Below are 16,798 nucleotides of genomic sequence, written 5' to 3'. Positions count from 1 at the left end.
GTGATTGATAAATAAAAAAAGAAAATTTTGACTGAGGCTAGCTAGACAGTATTATATTCTGAAAGCTTGATGTACTTACGAAGAGCGTTTTTATTCCATCTCTTGCTCACCAACATGCACTTTTTCAAGTCGTCATATGGTCTTAAGAGGCTTAAAATGTATTCAATTATTTCATCAGGTAAATCATTTATATGACATTTTTCTAAATTAGATGCACTTTCTTTGTACAGGTCCATCTTTCTCGAACCGTTCGTAGGGTGTTCAGGTTACACAATTTAAAACCACTTTATGTACGTAAGCTCATCTCACAAATCTTATAGTTCAGATTTGCGGATATTGAATTATTTATACATACTGTATAGGATAATGTAGACGATTGTCTACATCAATAAACTACATAACCTGAAATCAAAGCGTATTGACAACGATACAAACAAAGCAATACAAAACACAACAAAATTACAAAGCCTCTTCTCAATCGGCACAACCAGATCCCAATGCTCAGCAGAGCAAATGAGCCGAGAGAACTAACAAGAAAATTGTCAGCTGTTAAAACAGCTGACAGAATAGTGCAGCTGACAATTTGCGATACCCGAGCATGGCTGTTGTGTGCCTGATAAGACATATTATTGGTTATGTCAGTTTAATTTGTTTATTATTGACAAAATTTAATATTAATCTTTATTTTAAAAATTCTAAAAATTATGGAGCAGTAGGATCTAAATAAATAGTGAATTATTTGTTTCCGATCGTGATTTAAGAAGTAATTAATTATCACACACTTTTATTTGACCGGTGCAACATAACCTTTACAAAATTTGTTCAGTTTAGTTTATTAGATTATAAACCTAAATCAAATGGACAATATGATTAGTCAGGTTTTGTTTACATTCCAAAAATTTATTCAGCAGCTGCCTATCAAGAATTTATCATTTGATAGATCTCATAAAGTAAGTAATTGTTTGTAAGCTAGTATTTGTGAAATTATCTTAGGCTTGTTTGTCCAAAGGCCATCTTTTCTATAGTTTAAGTTTTGATATTTGTTCAGACTATACTATTGTAGTCAATTGAATAATGGATAAAATATTATACAATTGGTGTTATAAGTACAACAGACACGACACTAAAGTTAGGCTAGCCTTTGACAATTTTAGGACTGTATCTAAGAAGTGATTTATCTCTACAATTCTTTTATTTAGAGTACAATAAGTGGATTCACTGGCTGCAGTACAATAAGAGGCCACCACCACAATAGAATCATAGTATATCCTTAAAAACAGTAAAAAGTATCTAAATGTTAAACTGTTTTGTTTGTTACATTTTATAGATACACAACATAGATAGTTTTTGTATAATGCAATTCGTGTCAACATTTTTGTTTCTATAGTTTAGATATTCATAAATATGATTATACTGTGGTGGTGGCCTCTTATTATACTGTAGCATATCCGCTTTATTATATCTACATTGACAAAGAAATATTACTTAATAATAACATCAATGTAACTAATCAATACCGATTAATTAATTTGAACCATATAAGGGTAAAGTACAATAAGCGGACCCGGCTTTTTATATTGAAATTATCAAATGATATTGAATTATTATACCCATCAATATATTCACAAATTGTAATTAATTTGAACAATAACTAAATCATCTGCACCAACTGTACACACAATTTTGTATTCTAAACACAATTTGTTTAGTAACTTCTTTTAAATAAAAGATTAAATTTAAAAAATACTGTACAAAACAACACTAAAAGATGATTTATGGTTTTTTCTCGGTTTCAAGATGTTTGTTTTGTTTTTACGTTTTCTGTTTTGTTTTAACATTAAAAGTGTTATTTAAATGACATTTTTTCCTGTCACCTGTCTTAATTTTTTTGTTCGATTCATGGTTATGGTTTTATTATTTATGATATTACGTAATTGTTTAAACTATTTCCATTAATTTGAAACGTGTGATTTTAATTTAGTATTTTATATGTTGATATTGATTGATAGTTCTGTTACGATATATAAAGAACTGATGGTTGTGATAAGTGATATAAAAACTGGGTTTGTTGATCTTAAAGTGCCCCAATATAATTAACTTATATCATCTGTATCAACTATAAACACTTTTTCAGATGATAAATGTAATATTTGACTTTCTAATAAATGACAATTGAATTTAAAATGGCAGTGAACTTTAGAAAACTGAATGAAATTGTTTTAAAAGATGATAAACCGTGTTTTTCGTGTTATTACAATGTTGGCCTAGTGCTCACATACCTATTATGTGAACAATCATAGTCACATATAAACGTGGAAGGCATATTTTTGATTGAGTAAATGTTGTTTTTTGCATTTTACCATACACCACAAAGAAAACGTTTTCGACCTGTCAACTGATGCTATCTCACACAGTCGAAAGTTCGTAGAGAGCCTGATGGAAATTTAATCCCGAAACATGTAGCAATAATTCTACAAAAACAACTTTTAGAACTGTTGATAATGTAAGGTACCACACATTATTTATAATTGCAGTTTCTTGGCTATTACAGACATGGATTTAAAAGTTTTCTAAACACACATACTCGCATGCATGCATGCACACACACACTTGCTACCACAAGGACAATTGCAATAAACCAGTTTTGTATACTAAATCTACCTAAAAACCAGTACTCTCTCTGTTTGTATACTTTTGATTTTGTGAATTTAGATCTGGGCTACAGTATAGTATCCCCGGCCTCTACAACAATAGAATCAGCAATCTAAATTACAAATGAACTATTGAATACAATCTGAACACTCTTAATTATCATTATTTGCAATCAATTATTGCAGATGTTCTTCAATTCAACATTTTGGTTTTTTGTTCTGTAGTTTAAATGATCAGAGTTATTGATGACTCGTTACTCGAGATGGCTGCTCATTATACTGCAGCCTAGATATGCATTTTAAACAGTAGAAGTAACCACAGTAGCCTTTCTCTTCCTCCAAAAAAGCCCAAAAATTTTGATATATGCCCATGAACATGATAGAATACAGGCCCCCATCCTTAGTCATCTTAAATATTGTTTTACTTTTGGAGTATAGAGATATATACACTTTGTATATTATTTACTGCCATGTCTTACTCTAAAATTGTTATTACTAATGTATTATATTTTATATTTGTCCTGCTTTGATGATTGTTGTTTTTATTTTAGCCATACTATAAGTTTTATTTATTTCCAGATAGTTATAATTTCACTTGGGAGTGTAGCTGCTTTGGGTATTTTAGCCAGATACTTTCGAAGGAGGCGGTACATTCCAGTGTTGAAGAAAGGCTCCTTGAAGGGGAATGTGCGACCAAGAGTAACTACTAGCGAAGGTAATATTTATTCAAGATGTCTTAGGTCTCTTTATGAATTGTGAAGCAGTTTAATTTTTAATAGTATGCGTTCTCTAGGCACGAATTATGCACGCAGTTTATTCATGCCATTAGTACCAAGGACATATAGTAGGGGCCTATGTTCTAAATATAACGAGATTTATAACGAAATAGTTTATAATAGAATCAATTCTGTGTATCAGAGTGTGAGAATGAGTACTATACTAATTTAAGGGGCATCGTTTCGCGGGGTGGTAGATCAAACAAGCGTTTTCAACCAAATTGTATTTTTTTGTTTGTTTTGTTTTTTCCTTTCATTTACTTGAGTGGGTTCGGATATTCCCGTTCATGAACGAAGATCATAATCTAATTGACGGTTATAGAAGAATCAGCAGTGTTTCTATAAATAATATACTCAGCCATAACTCGTTTCACGAATTTCATATCGGGGGGTTTAATATATTGCATTTAAACATAAGAAGCTATGGTAAAAACTTCGACAGCTTATTAGTTTATTTGGAAGCCATTAAAGTTATTTGGGATATCATTGTTTTAAGTGAAACTTGGCTTGATGAAAATGGGGTGGGGATCGAGCTTGAGGGGTATAAGTGGTACAAAACCACGAGAGGTGCCAATCGGAATGATGGTGTGTTAGTGTATGTGAGAGAGTGTGTTTGTGGTGTGAGTGTGCAAGAGACGGAGCTGGGCGGTGTGCATGGCCTACTGTGCGACTTTACTTATAACAATAAACAATTCAACCTACTGGCGGTGTACAGAACTCATGATAACGATCTTGACGACTTTACTGCTGCGCTCAGTGAGCACTACTCCCGCCTTACCAAAACCAAAACGTATATACTTATTGGTGACATAAACGCTAACATTTTGACACCTGACAACAAGACCGAAAGATACTTAGACGTACTGTATGAATGTGGGTTTATGTGTGGCATATACAATCCAACTAGAGAGGCGGGGGCCAGTCAGACTTGTCTTGACCATATTTTTATTAAACACGATAATTTTGACAGTTTACAAACAGCAGTGATCGAGACTAGTATTACTGACCACTATTGTAACTGCCCTGAGTATTAAAATGCCAAGACAAATTCATAAGACTCCTAGTGAAACTACTATCATTGACAAAAGGTTATTTAGTAATTACTTAGGGAACTGCGACTGGACCTGTGTCACAAATATCACAGACGTCAATGTTTGTTCAAACTTATTCTTACAAATTTTAAACAGTTTTACTGAAAAATCGAAGAAGATTCTTACAAATGAGAAGCATAGACTAAAAAAAATTAAACCATGGATTTCGGAAGAGTTGGTAAGGGGCATTAGGAAAAGGGATAAAGTAAGCAAACTCCTCAAAAAACAGCCGTTCAATCTGAATCTAAGAGAATACTACATACAATTGAGAAACAGATTGAATTCGCAAATTAAATCAGCAAAATTTAACTATTACAGATCAAAAATTATCAGTAGTAAGAATAATCCGAAACTTTTTTGGCAAATAATAAATGAATTATCTGGGAGGGTGAATAAAAAAAACAGTTTCCCCATTACACAATTTACAGGTGATAAAACCATGAACTCGGACTCTGACGTGAAACTGCAGTGTCGACAGGTGGCTGAAGAATTTAATAATTATTTTGCACAAGTAGGTTACAATTTAGCTCGGGCTATTGACTCGAGCGGTCCACCTGTCGTTGATGACAATGACTATACGGTTAACACAGAATTCATAATTCACACTATCACTGAGACAGAACTTCACCGGTACGTTACTAGCATGCGTGGTGGCTCAGCTCCGGGGTATGATTGTATATCCGCATCCCTCTTGATTGAAAATTATCATTTCCTCTGCATTCCGCTTCTTCACATAGTTAATTTAAGTATACGTACAGGCAAATTTCCAGACGTTTTCAAGATCGCCAAAGTCATTCCATTATTTAAAGCGGATGACGTTACCCTGATGTCAAACTACAGACCGATTAGCCTGTTAAGTGTATTTTCCAAAGTCTTGGAGAAGGTAGTTAAAGACCAATTAGTCACTTATTTAGAAGAGAATGATATATTAAGTGACTGTCAATTCGGGTTTAGAAAATCTAAAAATATCGCAGATGCTTTTTTTAATATCTCTAGGAGTCTGAACGAAGCAATAACATCTAACAAAAAATATTTATTGGCATTCCTCGATTTAGCCAAAGCATTTGATTCCGTTGATAGATACAAATTACTCCAAAAATTAAAATTAGTTGGAATAAAAAATAGTTCATTTAATTGGTTTGATAGTTATCTCGAAAATCATAGGCAAATAACCACAATTAACGGAATCAATAGTAATCTGGCATCTGTAAATTATGGAGTAATCCAGGGTAGCACTTTAGGACCTATTCTGTTTTTAATCTATATAAATAATATTTCTAAAATTAGAATTTCTGGTAAGCTTTCACTTTTTGCAGACGATACTGCTCTATTTTTTGAGGGGTCCAATTGGGAAGAAGTTTTCCAAAAAGCGCATAGTGACCTTTATCTAATAAAAAAATGGTTTGATCAAAATTTGCTTTCCTTAAATATATCTAAGTCTAAATTTATGCCTATTGCCCTGAGAGACAGCAGTGACACTCCCATTAATTTAATTAAACTACACACGTGTGGTAATCCCACAAGTCTGGTTTGTCATTGCGGATCTTTAGAAAGGGTTGATAATTATAAATATTTAGGGGTTATATTGGACAACAGAATGAATTCATCTGCACATGTTCACTATGTTAATGGTAGACTTCGAAAACTCATTTATGCTTTTCGTCAACTGCATGACTTTTTAACTTTAGAAGAAATAAGAGTAGCTTATTTCGCATATGTTCAATCGCTTTTAGAGGGGGGGATCATAATGTGGGGTGCTAGTTATAGAAGTATTTTAAATCCACTGTTTGTAACTCAGAAAGCAATACTTAAAGCAGCACTGGGAAAAAATAGGCATTACGCATCGGAGGCGCTGTTCACCGAAATGGATGTTTTGGATATAAGACAGCTGTTTGTTAGAGTAGTAGTTGTATATATTTTCAAAAATTACAGAAGTATATTCGAATTTCCGAATCACCATTACGCAATAAGAAATTTTACATCCTCCATATTTACACCCAGGCTAAATAGAACTTTTTCAAAAACAAATACATTTTATGTTTCTCACATTATTTATAGAAATTTACCAGAATTTCTCAAGGATATGTTTTTGTATAAATTATCAACTTATAAAATAAAAGTAAAAAACTGGTTAAAAAGTGTGGGTCGTGATTATATGGAAAGGATTATAACATCTGATTACAGACTTTAATGTTCAAAATTGGATTACAGGATGGGAGCGTGCTTTTATATTTGTGATCGCATGGTGATAGTTTTGTGTGTGTGGGTGTGTGTGTGTGTGTGTGGGGGGGGGGTGTTGTGTGGGTTCGTGCGTGTGAGTGTGAGCGTGTGGTGTTGGTGGCCAACGTGGTAGGTAGAGGTGCGGGGTAAGATTAGTTTGGGGTAGGCTAATTGAAAGGAGGGGCAGAGGCCTCAAGCATTGTCCTGACTGAGGAGTCCGTTTGTCTGTCGGTTTTTTATTTCTTATCAACTAATATTTCGTAGTTTATCCTTATTTTAATTACCTACATTCACTGATAAGTATGTTTGCTATTGCGTCTCTTCTGTAACCTCATATTGCTTTTTCTTCTTTACCACTATGAGCGTTATCAGTATTTATAATTATTAAATGAATTATTTTTCTATTATATATTTTTTTACTAAACAACATTATTTTAACATCTTATTTCCCTAAGAAAATTATTTTTGAATTAATGGGACTCATTCTCTCACGCACAGGTGCTATGCACCTATGTGAGGAAACATTTCCATAATCATTAGAGCAGTCTATACAATACTGTATGTATATGTATGTATATATGTATATATATATATATGTGTATATATATATATGTAAGTATTTAATTTGTTTGCAGTTTTATGTTTTTGGTGTTAATTACATTAAGTAATTTTATATTATAAATTTAAAAATTGTGCTCCTATGATTTCTAAATTTTTGTACCATAATGGAAATAAAGATGTTTTTTGATTTGATTTGATTTAATAATAAAAACTGCTGTAATATTTTAGAATATTAATAATCCGATACAATAGAGTACTGGAGGATTCGACAGAATTTAACAACATTGTAAGTGAAAATGTTTTATCTTTTTATAAAACCAGCCAATCCAATAAGTGTATCACTTTTGTTGGTAACATTATTAAAAAATAATTTTATGATTAGCTTTATACTATACTCTATTAATTTGTTTATCCTGTGTTTTCTATGTTGCTATCAATGTTTCTCTCATAAGTCCAATGTAAAAATGTTAGAATTTCGTATCTTGTTGCCTTTTGGCCCCAAATCCTTTGACCAAGAGAAACCTGTGTTCTAAGTTTCAAGTCTTTGGAACCTTTATATTAAGAATTATCCCAAACTGACAGATGGGACAGACAAAAACTATTTTAAACGGATCTGTCAGATAATTACAATATTGTTATGATATGAAGTTTACATGATTTTGATAATGATGCCAAAAGCTTGATAGAGGTAGCGGTCAAAACCATCCATAGTTGGTCGCTATCAGTGACTCAGCCTCTGAAACAGTTAAATTAAAAATTATGTTATTTATGTGTTTTTTTTTTTTTTAAATAAAAATTGAAGGTGCAGAAAAAATATTAGTATTGTTTAAATGTGAAGAAATATTTAAATATTTGAAGAACAATTTGATCATGGATGGTCCTCTCTTTCTAGGCAAGTTTCCTTGTGAAACTTCCGAGTGATGACTTCAGTGAAATAGATAGATGCCACTGTGAGAATACCAAGTGTCTGAGAGACTCCTCTTTTGACCATTTGTGGTTTTGATTTTTACAATTCTTTCAGTCCAATTCTGTACTTGTTTCATTTCAACTCTTTGCTTCGTCCCTGTAAGATAGCTTTAAAAACGAGGTTTGTTTTTTTTACCTCCTGTTTATTTGTTTATGGAGAGGAAATGTTTAGATGTTTTTAATTTAGATGAAAAAGTTCCCTGGGACAGAGATTTATTAATGATATCAGTGAGAGGTTTAATCATTTCATTAATGCAACATTTTACCATCTTAGAGTTTATACCAATAATCTCAGTAAAATTTGTTGATTTCAGGGAAAAAACCACATTTAAGGTCTGCTTATGTGATGTATATTGCCAGCATGTAAGAAATTGTGCTTGGAACAGATTATTCATCTGAGCATTATTTGTTTTTTGGATATTAGTCTAGTGTAACATTTTCTCAGCTGCAGTTGTGAAAAATGTGTTTATATGTTCACTTACTTTCTCATGATCATGAACAATTTCTCCTACAACTTCCATCTGCTATGTATAAAACTGGGACTGCGCTGTAAGACAATCTCTCACTGTTAATAGTGATCCAGATGGCTTTTGATTTCTTTTCAGATCCAAGCAATGAAAAGTTCATTTGTCTCCTGTCTTTAGAGTTCTCAGCTTCAAATCATAATCCTTTTTTTCTGTGGTGAGCAATTCATTTGTCTTCTTCTCTTCCACTTAATTAGAAGACCTCTTGAGCCTAGGAGAAGTTCTTTTTGAGCTCATTAGCGTCTGGATGGTAAGTGATTTGTAACTTGGTTTGGTTTGATTTATTTCGAGATGTCTTTAGAGGATAGGTGTCCTGTGCAGCTGTGAACATGTCTATCAAATTAGAGTAGGCCTTCTCAGCACTATTTTCTTTGTAGATTCCCTCCCAAGATTGAAGTGTAAGAAGGTTTTTCAGATGTAAAATAGTGTCCTCATTTAAGTGCCTTCGGGTCACTGGGTGTTTGGCGGTCAGTAGACATCAGCAATGTAGAGATGTCTTCTCCTATCCAGAGTTACCTTCACCTTACCACATTTCATATTGGAGTTCTGCACAGTGATTGCCTATGTCAGGTCAGGAGACATCAGCAATGTAGAGATGTCTTCTCCTATCCAGAGTTACCTTCACCTTACCACATTTCATATTGGAGTTCTGCACAGTGATTGCCTATGTCAGGTCAGGAGACATCAGCAATGTAGGGATGTCTTCTCCTATCCAGAGTTACCTTCACCTTACCACATTTCATATTGGAGTTCTGCACAGTGATTGCCTATGTCAGGTCAGGAGACATCAGCAATGTAGAGATGTCTTCTCCTATCCAGAGTAACCTTCACCTTACCACATTTCACATTGGAGTTCTGCACAGTGATTGCCTATGTCAGGTCAGGAGACAATAGCAATGTAGAGATGTCTTCTCCTATCCAGAGTTACCTTCACCTTACCACATTTCATATTGGAGTTCTGCACAGTGATTGCCTATGTCAGGTCAGGAGACATCAGCAATGTAGAGATGTCTTCTCCTATCCAGAGTTACCTTCACCTTACCACATTTCATATTGTAGTTCTGCACAGTGATTGCCTATGTCAGGTCAGGAGACATCAGCAATGTAGAGATGTCTTCTCCTATCCAGAGTTACCTTCACCTTACCACATTTCATATTGTAGTTCTGCACAGTGATTGCCTATGTCAGGTCAGGAGACATCAACAATGTAGAGATGTCATCTCCTATCCAGAGTTACCTTCACCTTACCACATTTCATATTGGAGTTCTGCACAGTGATTGCCTATGTCAAGTGATTCAATCTCATTAGCTATATTTTTGTTTTTGCAGGTTGATACATCGCCTTTTTAATGATTTTACAGTACGCTGCAACCAATGTGTAATTTACCAGTCTTCATGTTTTAATTTTCAGGTTCCCAGAACCCTTTATCAGAAAACTACTGATTGTAACAAAATAAAAAAAACATAACTCAAACTATTAAGTAGTAAAAAAAAACTTTAACAAATGAATACCATAAACAAGTTTCCAATCAGTTGTGTGTAAAATATTTGAAAATTTTGACATAGAACAAATATTTTATTTATAAGAAGAAAAAGAGAATCATCTTACGTTTAACCCGTCTGGTTGCCATGATTTAAAAATTAATTGATGTGCGATTTCATAATTTTAAAATTAATCAGATTAGTGCTTTGGTTTTGATTTCGCTCTAAATGGTAAACTGTTTTATTTTGATTGTGTTGAATCTATATGCAGATAATGGTCTCTCATAATTTTGATGAACAACATCAAACCAATGATTGGTCATTCTTACTCTTCATGGAGTAATGGTTTTACCAATATAATCTTTGAGATAGAATTCACAGGTTAGTTGATCAATTAGGTTTTTTCGGTGCAATCAGTGTTGCCTCTATATACAGAGTGAGTTTTATGTCCTGGCACACCTAGATATAATTTAAACGGTCCGAGATATCTATGTGAAACCTTGACCCTACCTATTATAACATATTTTTTTAATTTTTCATTGTTAATTTTTGCCCCCCTTTACCCCCCTTTTCTAAAGGGGGGTAAAGGGGGGCAACTAAACATTTTCGAATACAAACCCCTATCATGTGACCCCTCATTTTAAAGGAAAAAAAAAGGAATCCAATAATGCAAACTAGAGGTCTCTTCATTTATTTTAACAGATTTTATGACAAATTTACAATTGAGTAAAGGGGGGCAACTAAACATTTTCAAATACAAACCCCTATCATGTCTCAAGTTTTTACACACGTCTAGCACACTGTCAAACAGCCGAAGGTGAACAGTTTGAACACCTGCTACATTAAAACAGGTAACTGTTTTTAGAATTTGCGTTAGTGTTGGCTCATGTTACGATAAACAGGACAAGACAGTTACTGATTTTATTATTGTAAATTTGTCGTAAAATCTGTAAAAATAAACGTAGAGACCTCTAGTTTGGATTATTGGATTTATTTTTTTATTCCCTTTAAAATGAGGGGTCACATGATAGGGGTTTGTATTTGAAAATGTTTAGTTGCCCCCCCTTTACTCAATTGTAAATTTGTCATAAAATCTGTTAAAATAAACGTAGAGACCACTAGTTTGCATTATTGGATTCCTTTTTTTATTCCCTTTAAAATGAGGGGTCACATGATAGGGGTTTGTATTTGAAAATGTTTAGTTGCCCCCCCTTTACTCAATTGTAAATTTGTCATAAAATCTGTTAAAATAAACGTAGAGACCTCTAGTTTGCATTATTGGATTCCTTTTTTTATTCCCTTTAAAATGAGGGGTCACATGATAGGGGTTTGTATTTGAAAATGTTTAGTTGCCCCCCTTTACCCCCCTTTAGAAAAGGGGGGCAAGATTTTCAACAACTTGAAAAAAAAAAAATGTTATAATAGGTAGGGTCAAGGTTTCACATAGATATCTCGGGCCGTTTAAATTATATCCAGGTGTGCCAGGACATAAAACTCACTCTGTATATAGAGGCATAGGAATATATACATATATAAGAATAAAAGAAAAAGACTGTACAATCCTTTAATATTTGGACATAATGTCATTCTCAAAAAGAATATAAAATATAGTGTATATCAAGAATAAAAATAAACATTAAATACATTTTTAGCATCAGCTGAAATGTATTTGAGTTCAATCATTATTTAAAAATAAAAAATGACGTTATCGTAGAAGATAAACTTATTTATTTAAATGAAAAACTTGTGATACCACAGAACGTGAGATGATTTATAGTTGTTTGTTACATGAAACACATTTAGGGTTTGAGAAAACTAATAAAAGTAGCTCAAATGTATTTTTATTGGCCGGTAATGATATAAGAAATATAGTTGCTTCTTGTTAGATGTGCCAGAGATCCAAAGACAGAAATTAAGGAACCACTACCTCCACATGAAGTAAACATCTGTAAATTGGCTTGTAGCCTAGTTATATCTCTACCCCATATGCTAAAGCATGAGATTTTTCCTTAGTATAATTTTCACTGCTCTAATAAACCCTCATTTTTTACCCTCCTTCTTATTCCACCCTTATCTTACTATTCTGATACGATACTAGACAAGCCTATGATATAAGAAATATAGTTGCTTCTTGTTAGATGTGCCAGAGATCCAAAGACAGAAAATTAAGGAACCACTACCTCCACATGAAGTAAACATCTGTAAATTGGCTTGTAGCCTAGTTATATCTCTGCCCCATATGCTAAAGCATGAGATTTTTTCCTTAGTATAATTTTCACTGCTCTAATAAACCCTCATTTTTACCCTCCTTCTTATTCCACCCTTATCTTACTATTCTGATACGATACTAGACAAGCCTATGATATAAGAAATATAGTTGCTTCTTGTTAGATGTGCCAGAGATCCAAAGACAGAAAATTAAGGAATCACTACCTCCACATGAAGTAAACATCTGTAAATTGGCTTGTAGCCTAGTTATATCTCTGCCCCATATGCTAAAGCATGAGATTTTTCCTTAGTATAATTTTCACTGCTCTAATAAACCCTCATTTTTTTACCCTCCTGTCTTATTCCACCCTTATCTTACTATTCTGATACGATACTAGACAAGCCTATGATATAAGAAATATAGTTGCTTCTTGTTAGATGTGCCAGAGATCCAAAGACAGAAAATTAAGGAACCACTACCTCCACATGAAGTAAACATCTGTAAATTGGCTTGTAGCCTAGTTATATCTCTGCCCCATATGCTGAAGCATGAGATTTTTCCTTAGTATAATTTTCACTGCTCTAATAAACCCTCATTTTTTACCCTCCTGTCTTATTCCACCCTTATCTTACTATTCTGATACGATACTAGACAAGCCTATCTTATTACGCGACTCTCACTGTTTTTTTGCTCTTAAGCTTAGAAAATTAGGTTAGCTAAAATTTTTACTGGAATTTGTACTTAGACAAGTTACATTAAAAACTGTTCAGTTGTGAGTGATAGACATAGATTTTATATTTTTCATTAAGTATAAAAAATTAATAACTTTTTAAAATTCTTGACTTTTCCCAAAAATTTGAAACAATACTGATGGTATCATCTAAGCTTGTTGCATTCTTCACCCCATCAACTATTTTATGTGGGTATTTTTCTTTTATTTTGTATTACATTATGTACTTATACTTACTGTTGTCTACTTTACATTTTTAACTGCTTTTCGTTATAGTATTTATATCTCTTTAAAAAATGCCACGTATATTATTAATACTTCTATGATTTTATTTGAATGTGGTTATTTGAAATGAAATGAAATGAAATAAACAGAAGGCATAATCAACAATTTTGAAACATTTACCTGTTGTGAAATGAATTATAGTAATTTTCCTTTTTCTGTATAATCAACACGGTTTTAACAAGACACCAATTTAAACATACATTTTTAGATTACTAATGAAAGTAAACCAAGTAATATAAAGTTGAAAGTAAAGCAAGTTAATCAAACTTCATAAGACCCTTTGTTAACGGATTCTTGTGATCTAATTTGCTCTGCCAGCAGTCAGTCAAAGTAATAGAGAGTACTAATTGGTCTAATCACGGTCCCAACGTTCTCTCTATTTCTAAGTGTTTCTGTTCTCTATTTTCTAAATACCTTCAGAAATGAATTATCATATTAGATAATACGATTAATGAACCAGTAGCATTAATGTGTGGCATTGAAATATTTGTTGCAATTCATATTAGTGTAGGTTGACACGAAATGAATATTGTGGCACAAGAGGTTAGAGTGTGCCTCTTCTGTAGCCTACAGGCTTAGCTACAAGTCTCTGCTCAGTGGGTTTCAAAATGTGACGGATTTTGACATTTTTCTTTTAAACTTTTAAATATCACAAATATTGTATAAATGCTCTTTATCACAAGAGTTCTAAAAAAAATATAACATGCACATTGTGGCTGTTACATAATTTTAAATTGTGGTAAATAATGAGGAAGTTACAACAAAAGTTTTCTGTAGTGATTTTAATATTTTACTTTAATTTTAATCACAGTTATCTATAAACAGTGCAAATACATACCACTTTGTAGTAGTTTCTCAGAGTGTTCACTTCTTATTGGCCTTATATTGATGCAAATTAATGTATACTATATTGTTAAAATTATGTATGTATTAAGAAATATATTGTCTCCTGTATTGGTAAGTTGGTCATTGGTTTTGTTTAGAAAGGAATGTGAGAGTGTTGGTTGTGAATTGATTATTACCAGACTTTTTGTGTACGTTTATGTCAGTGGTACTTTCAATTGTTATATCTATATTTCTGTTAATTTTTTGCTGTGCGTTTGAATTATTATTAGGGGCTTAGATGTAGAGAAGATAAAATATGTAATTACACCAACAATAATTTATCTTCATTGGACACTTTCTATTATCCGAAACCAGAATAACAAATAAGTATTAGTGTATTTTATTGTTAAATGTTAAAATTATTATTGATTTACTTAAAAATGTATTATCTATTCTCTCTCTTGGTGACCTTCCCTTTCTCACTTCAACATCTTGATTGTTATTGAAAAGTTTCTATTAATTCTATCAAGTATTTTCTAAGAAAATATTCCTTATGTGTGGAAAACTTACAGAGAATCTATGATCATACTGATAATTTCATTTTGTGTTGTATTTGAAAAAATATTATATTTTCAAAAAGTGTATTGTAAAAGTTAAATAGTAGCTTGTAGTAAAATAGTTTTATAGAACCAAAGTTTCTTTTTTGGTTGTATAAAACACAGATATCATAGGAAAAATAACTGAAAATCGTTATAAAATAGTATATTTGTTTGACATCTATTGTAAAAGACTTATAATACCAAATGAAACATATTGGTGGAAGCGAGTGAAACCAAATATAATTTCCGTATTATAAGTTATCTTCAATAAAAGTTAATATCCAGAATAATGGTACATCTTATTGTAGTTTATATCATAACATGTTTTACTAGATGGAGTTAGCCAAGTGAGCTCGCGGCGCAGTGGATCACCAAGCATACGCAGTCTGCACCGCCAGGGATCACTGCTATCTGACCGACTGTCCGGTGCATCTGGTTCTCTGCCCGGCGTAGCACCAGGAGACGCTGCTCTACTCTCTCCCCAGCAGCTTGGAGTCATGGGTAAGTAGCAGTTTATGTGGCTTATAGTAAGTACTGTTTTGATATAGGTTATATAAAAAAGTAAAGTGAGCTTTTTATAATAGTTTTATTTTGATATGAACGCCCATATTTTAATCTACTTTTCTACATAATTGCCGTAAATACTAAGAGATTATCAAATATAAAAAGAACCTTTTGTATACTGTCATCAAAGAAGATTGCTACCTGATTTACCAGCGTCTGCAATACGATCATTTTGAAGGTATGGTGGTTGTTGCGGTAATTATTGAAGGTTGTCCATTCCGTTCTCATCATAAAATTCTTTCGGCCATCTTTTAAAGCTCTTACCCATTACATCACTCATAATGATATGTCCATATACTTCACAATGCTAATTGTAAATTTCAATGGCTTTAACACCTTTAGCAGCGAGAAAACAAATAATGGTACTTTACAGTTGACGTGATTCTCAATTGTGAAGGAAACAGGATTTTTCCGGAAATTTGCCATCGTTCAGTTACACAAATGAAATCAGTTTCGAGATCTGCAATCTGATCTCTTCTTCAGGTAAATAAGTAACCTAATACATAATTAAAAACTAGGTTAAAATAAACAAATCATACCAAAGCATTGTGACACGCCTAAGCCAGGAATCACAACCACCATACTGTTTGTCAACTTCACTAACTCTAAAAACATGCACTTAATAAAAAACTATACACAACACTAATCATTAAAATGATTAACAAACTTTTTTATTAAATAGATATGACTTAAACCATTTTATTACATTTTTTTGTGATCCTAAATTATGAAGTTCATTTATCAGTTTGATATGGTAAACACTATCAAGACTCCAGGACCAAGTCCAAAAATATTTCTATTGTCTTTTGTTTTCCATTATACCCTTGTTCTCCCTCTTTCAACAGTACTTCAATCCATCAATGGTCTAAATCCTTTACAAATGCATGTGTGGTCTAAATCGTATCAGGATAATTTTATGATAATTTTAGCGCCAGTGGTTTACCAATGTTACTTTGATAATATTTATGCTGTGACATCATAGTTTAGTGTTATATTCCTAAAACTGTGTTGTCTTAATGTAGGTTCTTTAGATATTATTTGACAGTATAAGCAACTTTGCTAACAATAGTACATAACACAGTTAGGGTGCCAAATGTTAGAGAGAATGTAAAGAGCCTCTACGAGTGGACTTTGACAATTTTTGTGGCAGGTGGAAGACCTCGGGTGTGTGTCAGAATTTGGTGAGAGCAATCTGTTGTTGCTAATTTTGTTTTTTCATGTGAATAGTGTTTAGATTATACATACTCTGAGATGTTGACTTTGACAATTTTTGTGGCAGATGGAAGACCTCGGGTGTGTCAGAATTTGGTGAGAG

At 32.8% G+C, this 16,798-nt stretch overlaps 2 protein-coding genes across 2 annotated transcripts in view; one reads left to right on the top strand and one right to left on the bottom strand.

The window, feature by feature from the left end:
- LOC124365121 (F-box only protein 42) overlaps window positions 1–522 on the bottom strand; it is a 32,816-nt gene extending 32,294 nt beyond the window's left edge. Inside the window, exon 1 of the mRNA XM_046821066.1 lies at window positions 80–522. Coding sequence (XP_046677022.1) covers window positions 80–236 — 157 coding nt within the window. The 5' untranslated portion in view covers window positions 237–522. The remainder of the gene's footprint in view (window positions 1–79) is intronic.
- A 66-nt stretch (window positions 523–588) lies between these two features.
- Window positions 589–15,447, top strand: LOC124365122. The gene is made up of 3 exons (XM_046821067.1): window positions 589–950; window positions 3,231–3,366; window positions 15,253–15,447. The coding sequence occupies exons 1-3, from the start codon at window positions 858–860 to the stop codon at window positions 15,426–15,428; spliced, it is 405 nt and encodes a 134-aa protein (XP_046677023.1). The 5' UTR covers window positions 589–857; the 3' UTR covers window positions 15,429–15,447.
- The last annotated feature ends 1,351 nt before the right edge of the window (window positions 15,448–16,798 follow it).

The sequence above is a fragment of the Homalodisca vitripennis genome, chromosome 6, assembly GCF_021130785.1.
Source record: "Homalodisca vitripennis isolate AUS2020 chromosome 6, UT_GWSS_2.1, whole genome shotgun sequence".
Taxonomy (NCBI): Eukaryota; Metazoa; Arthropoda; class Insecta; order Hemiptera; family Cicadellidae; genus Homalodisca; species Homalodisca vitripennis.
Note: the sequence above shows the minus strand (reverse complement) of the source record. Positions and strands in the feature narration are given on the sequence as shown.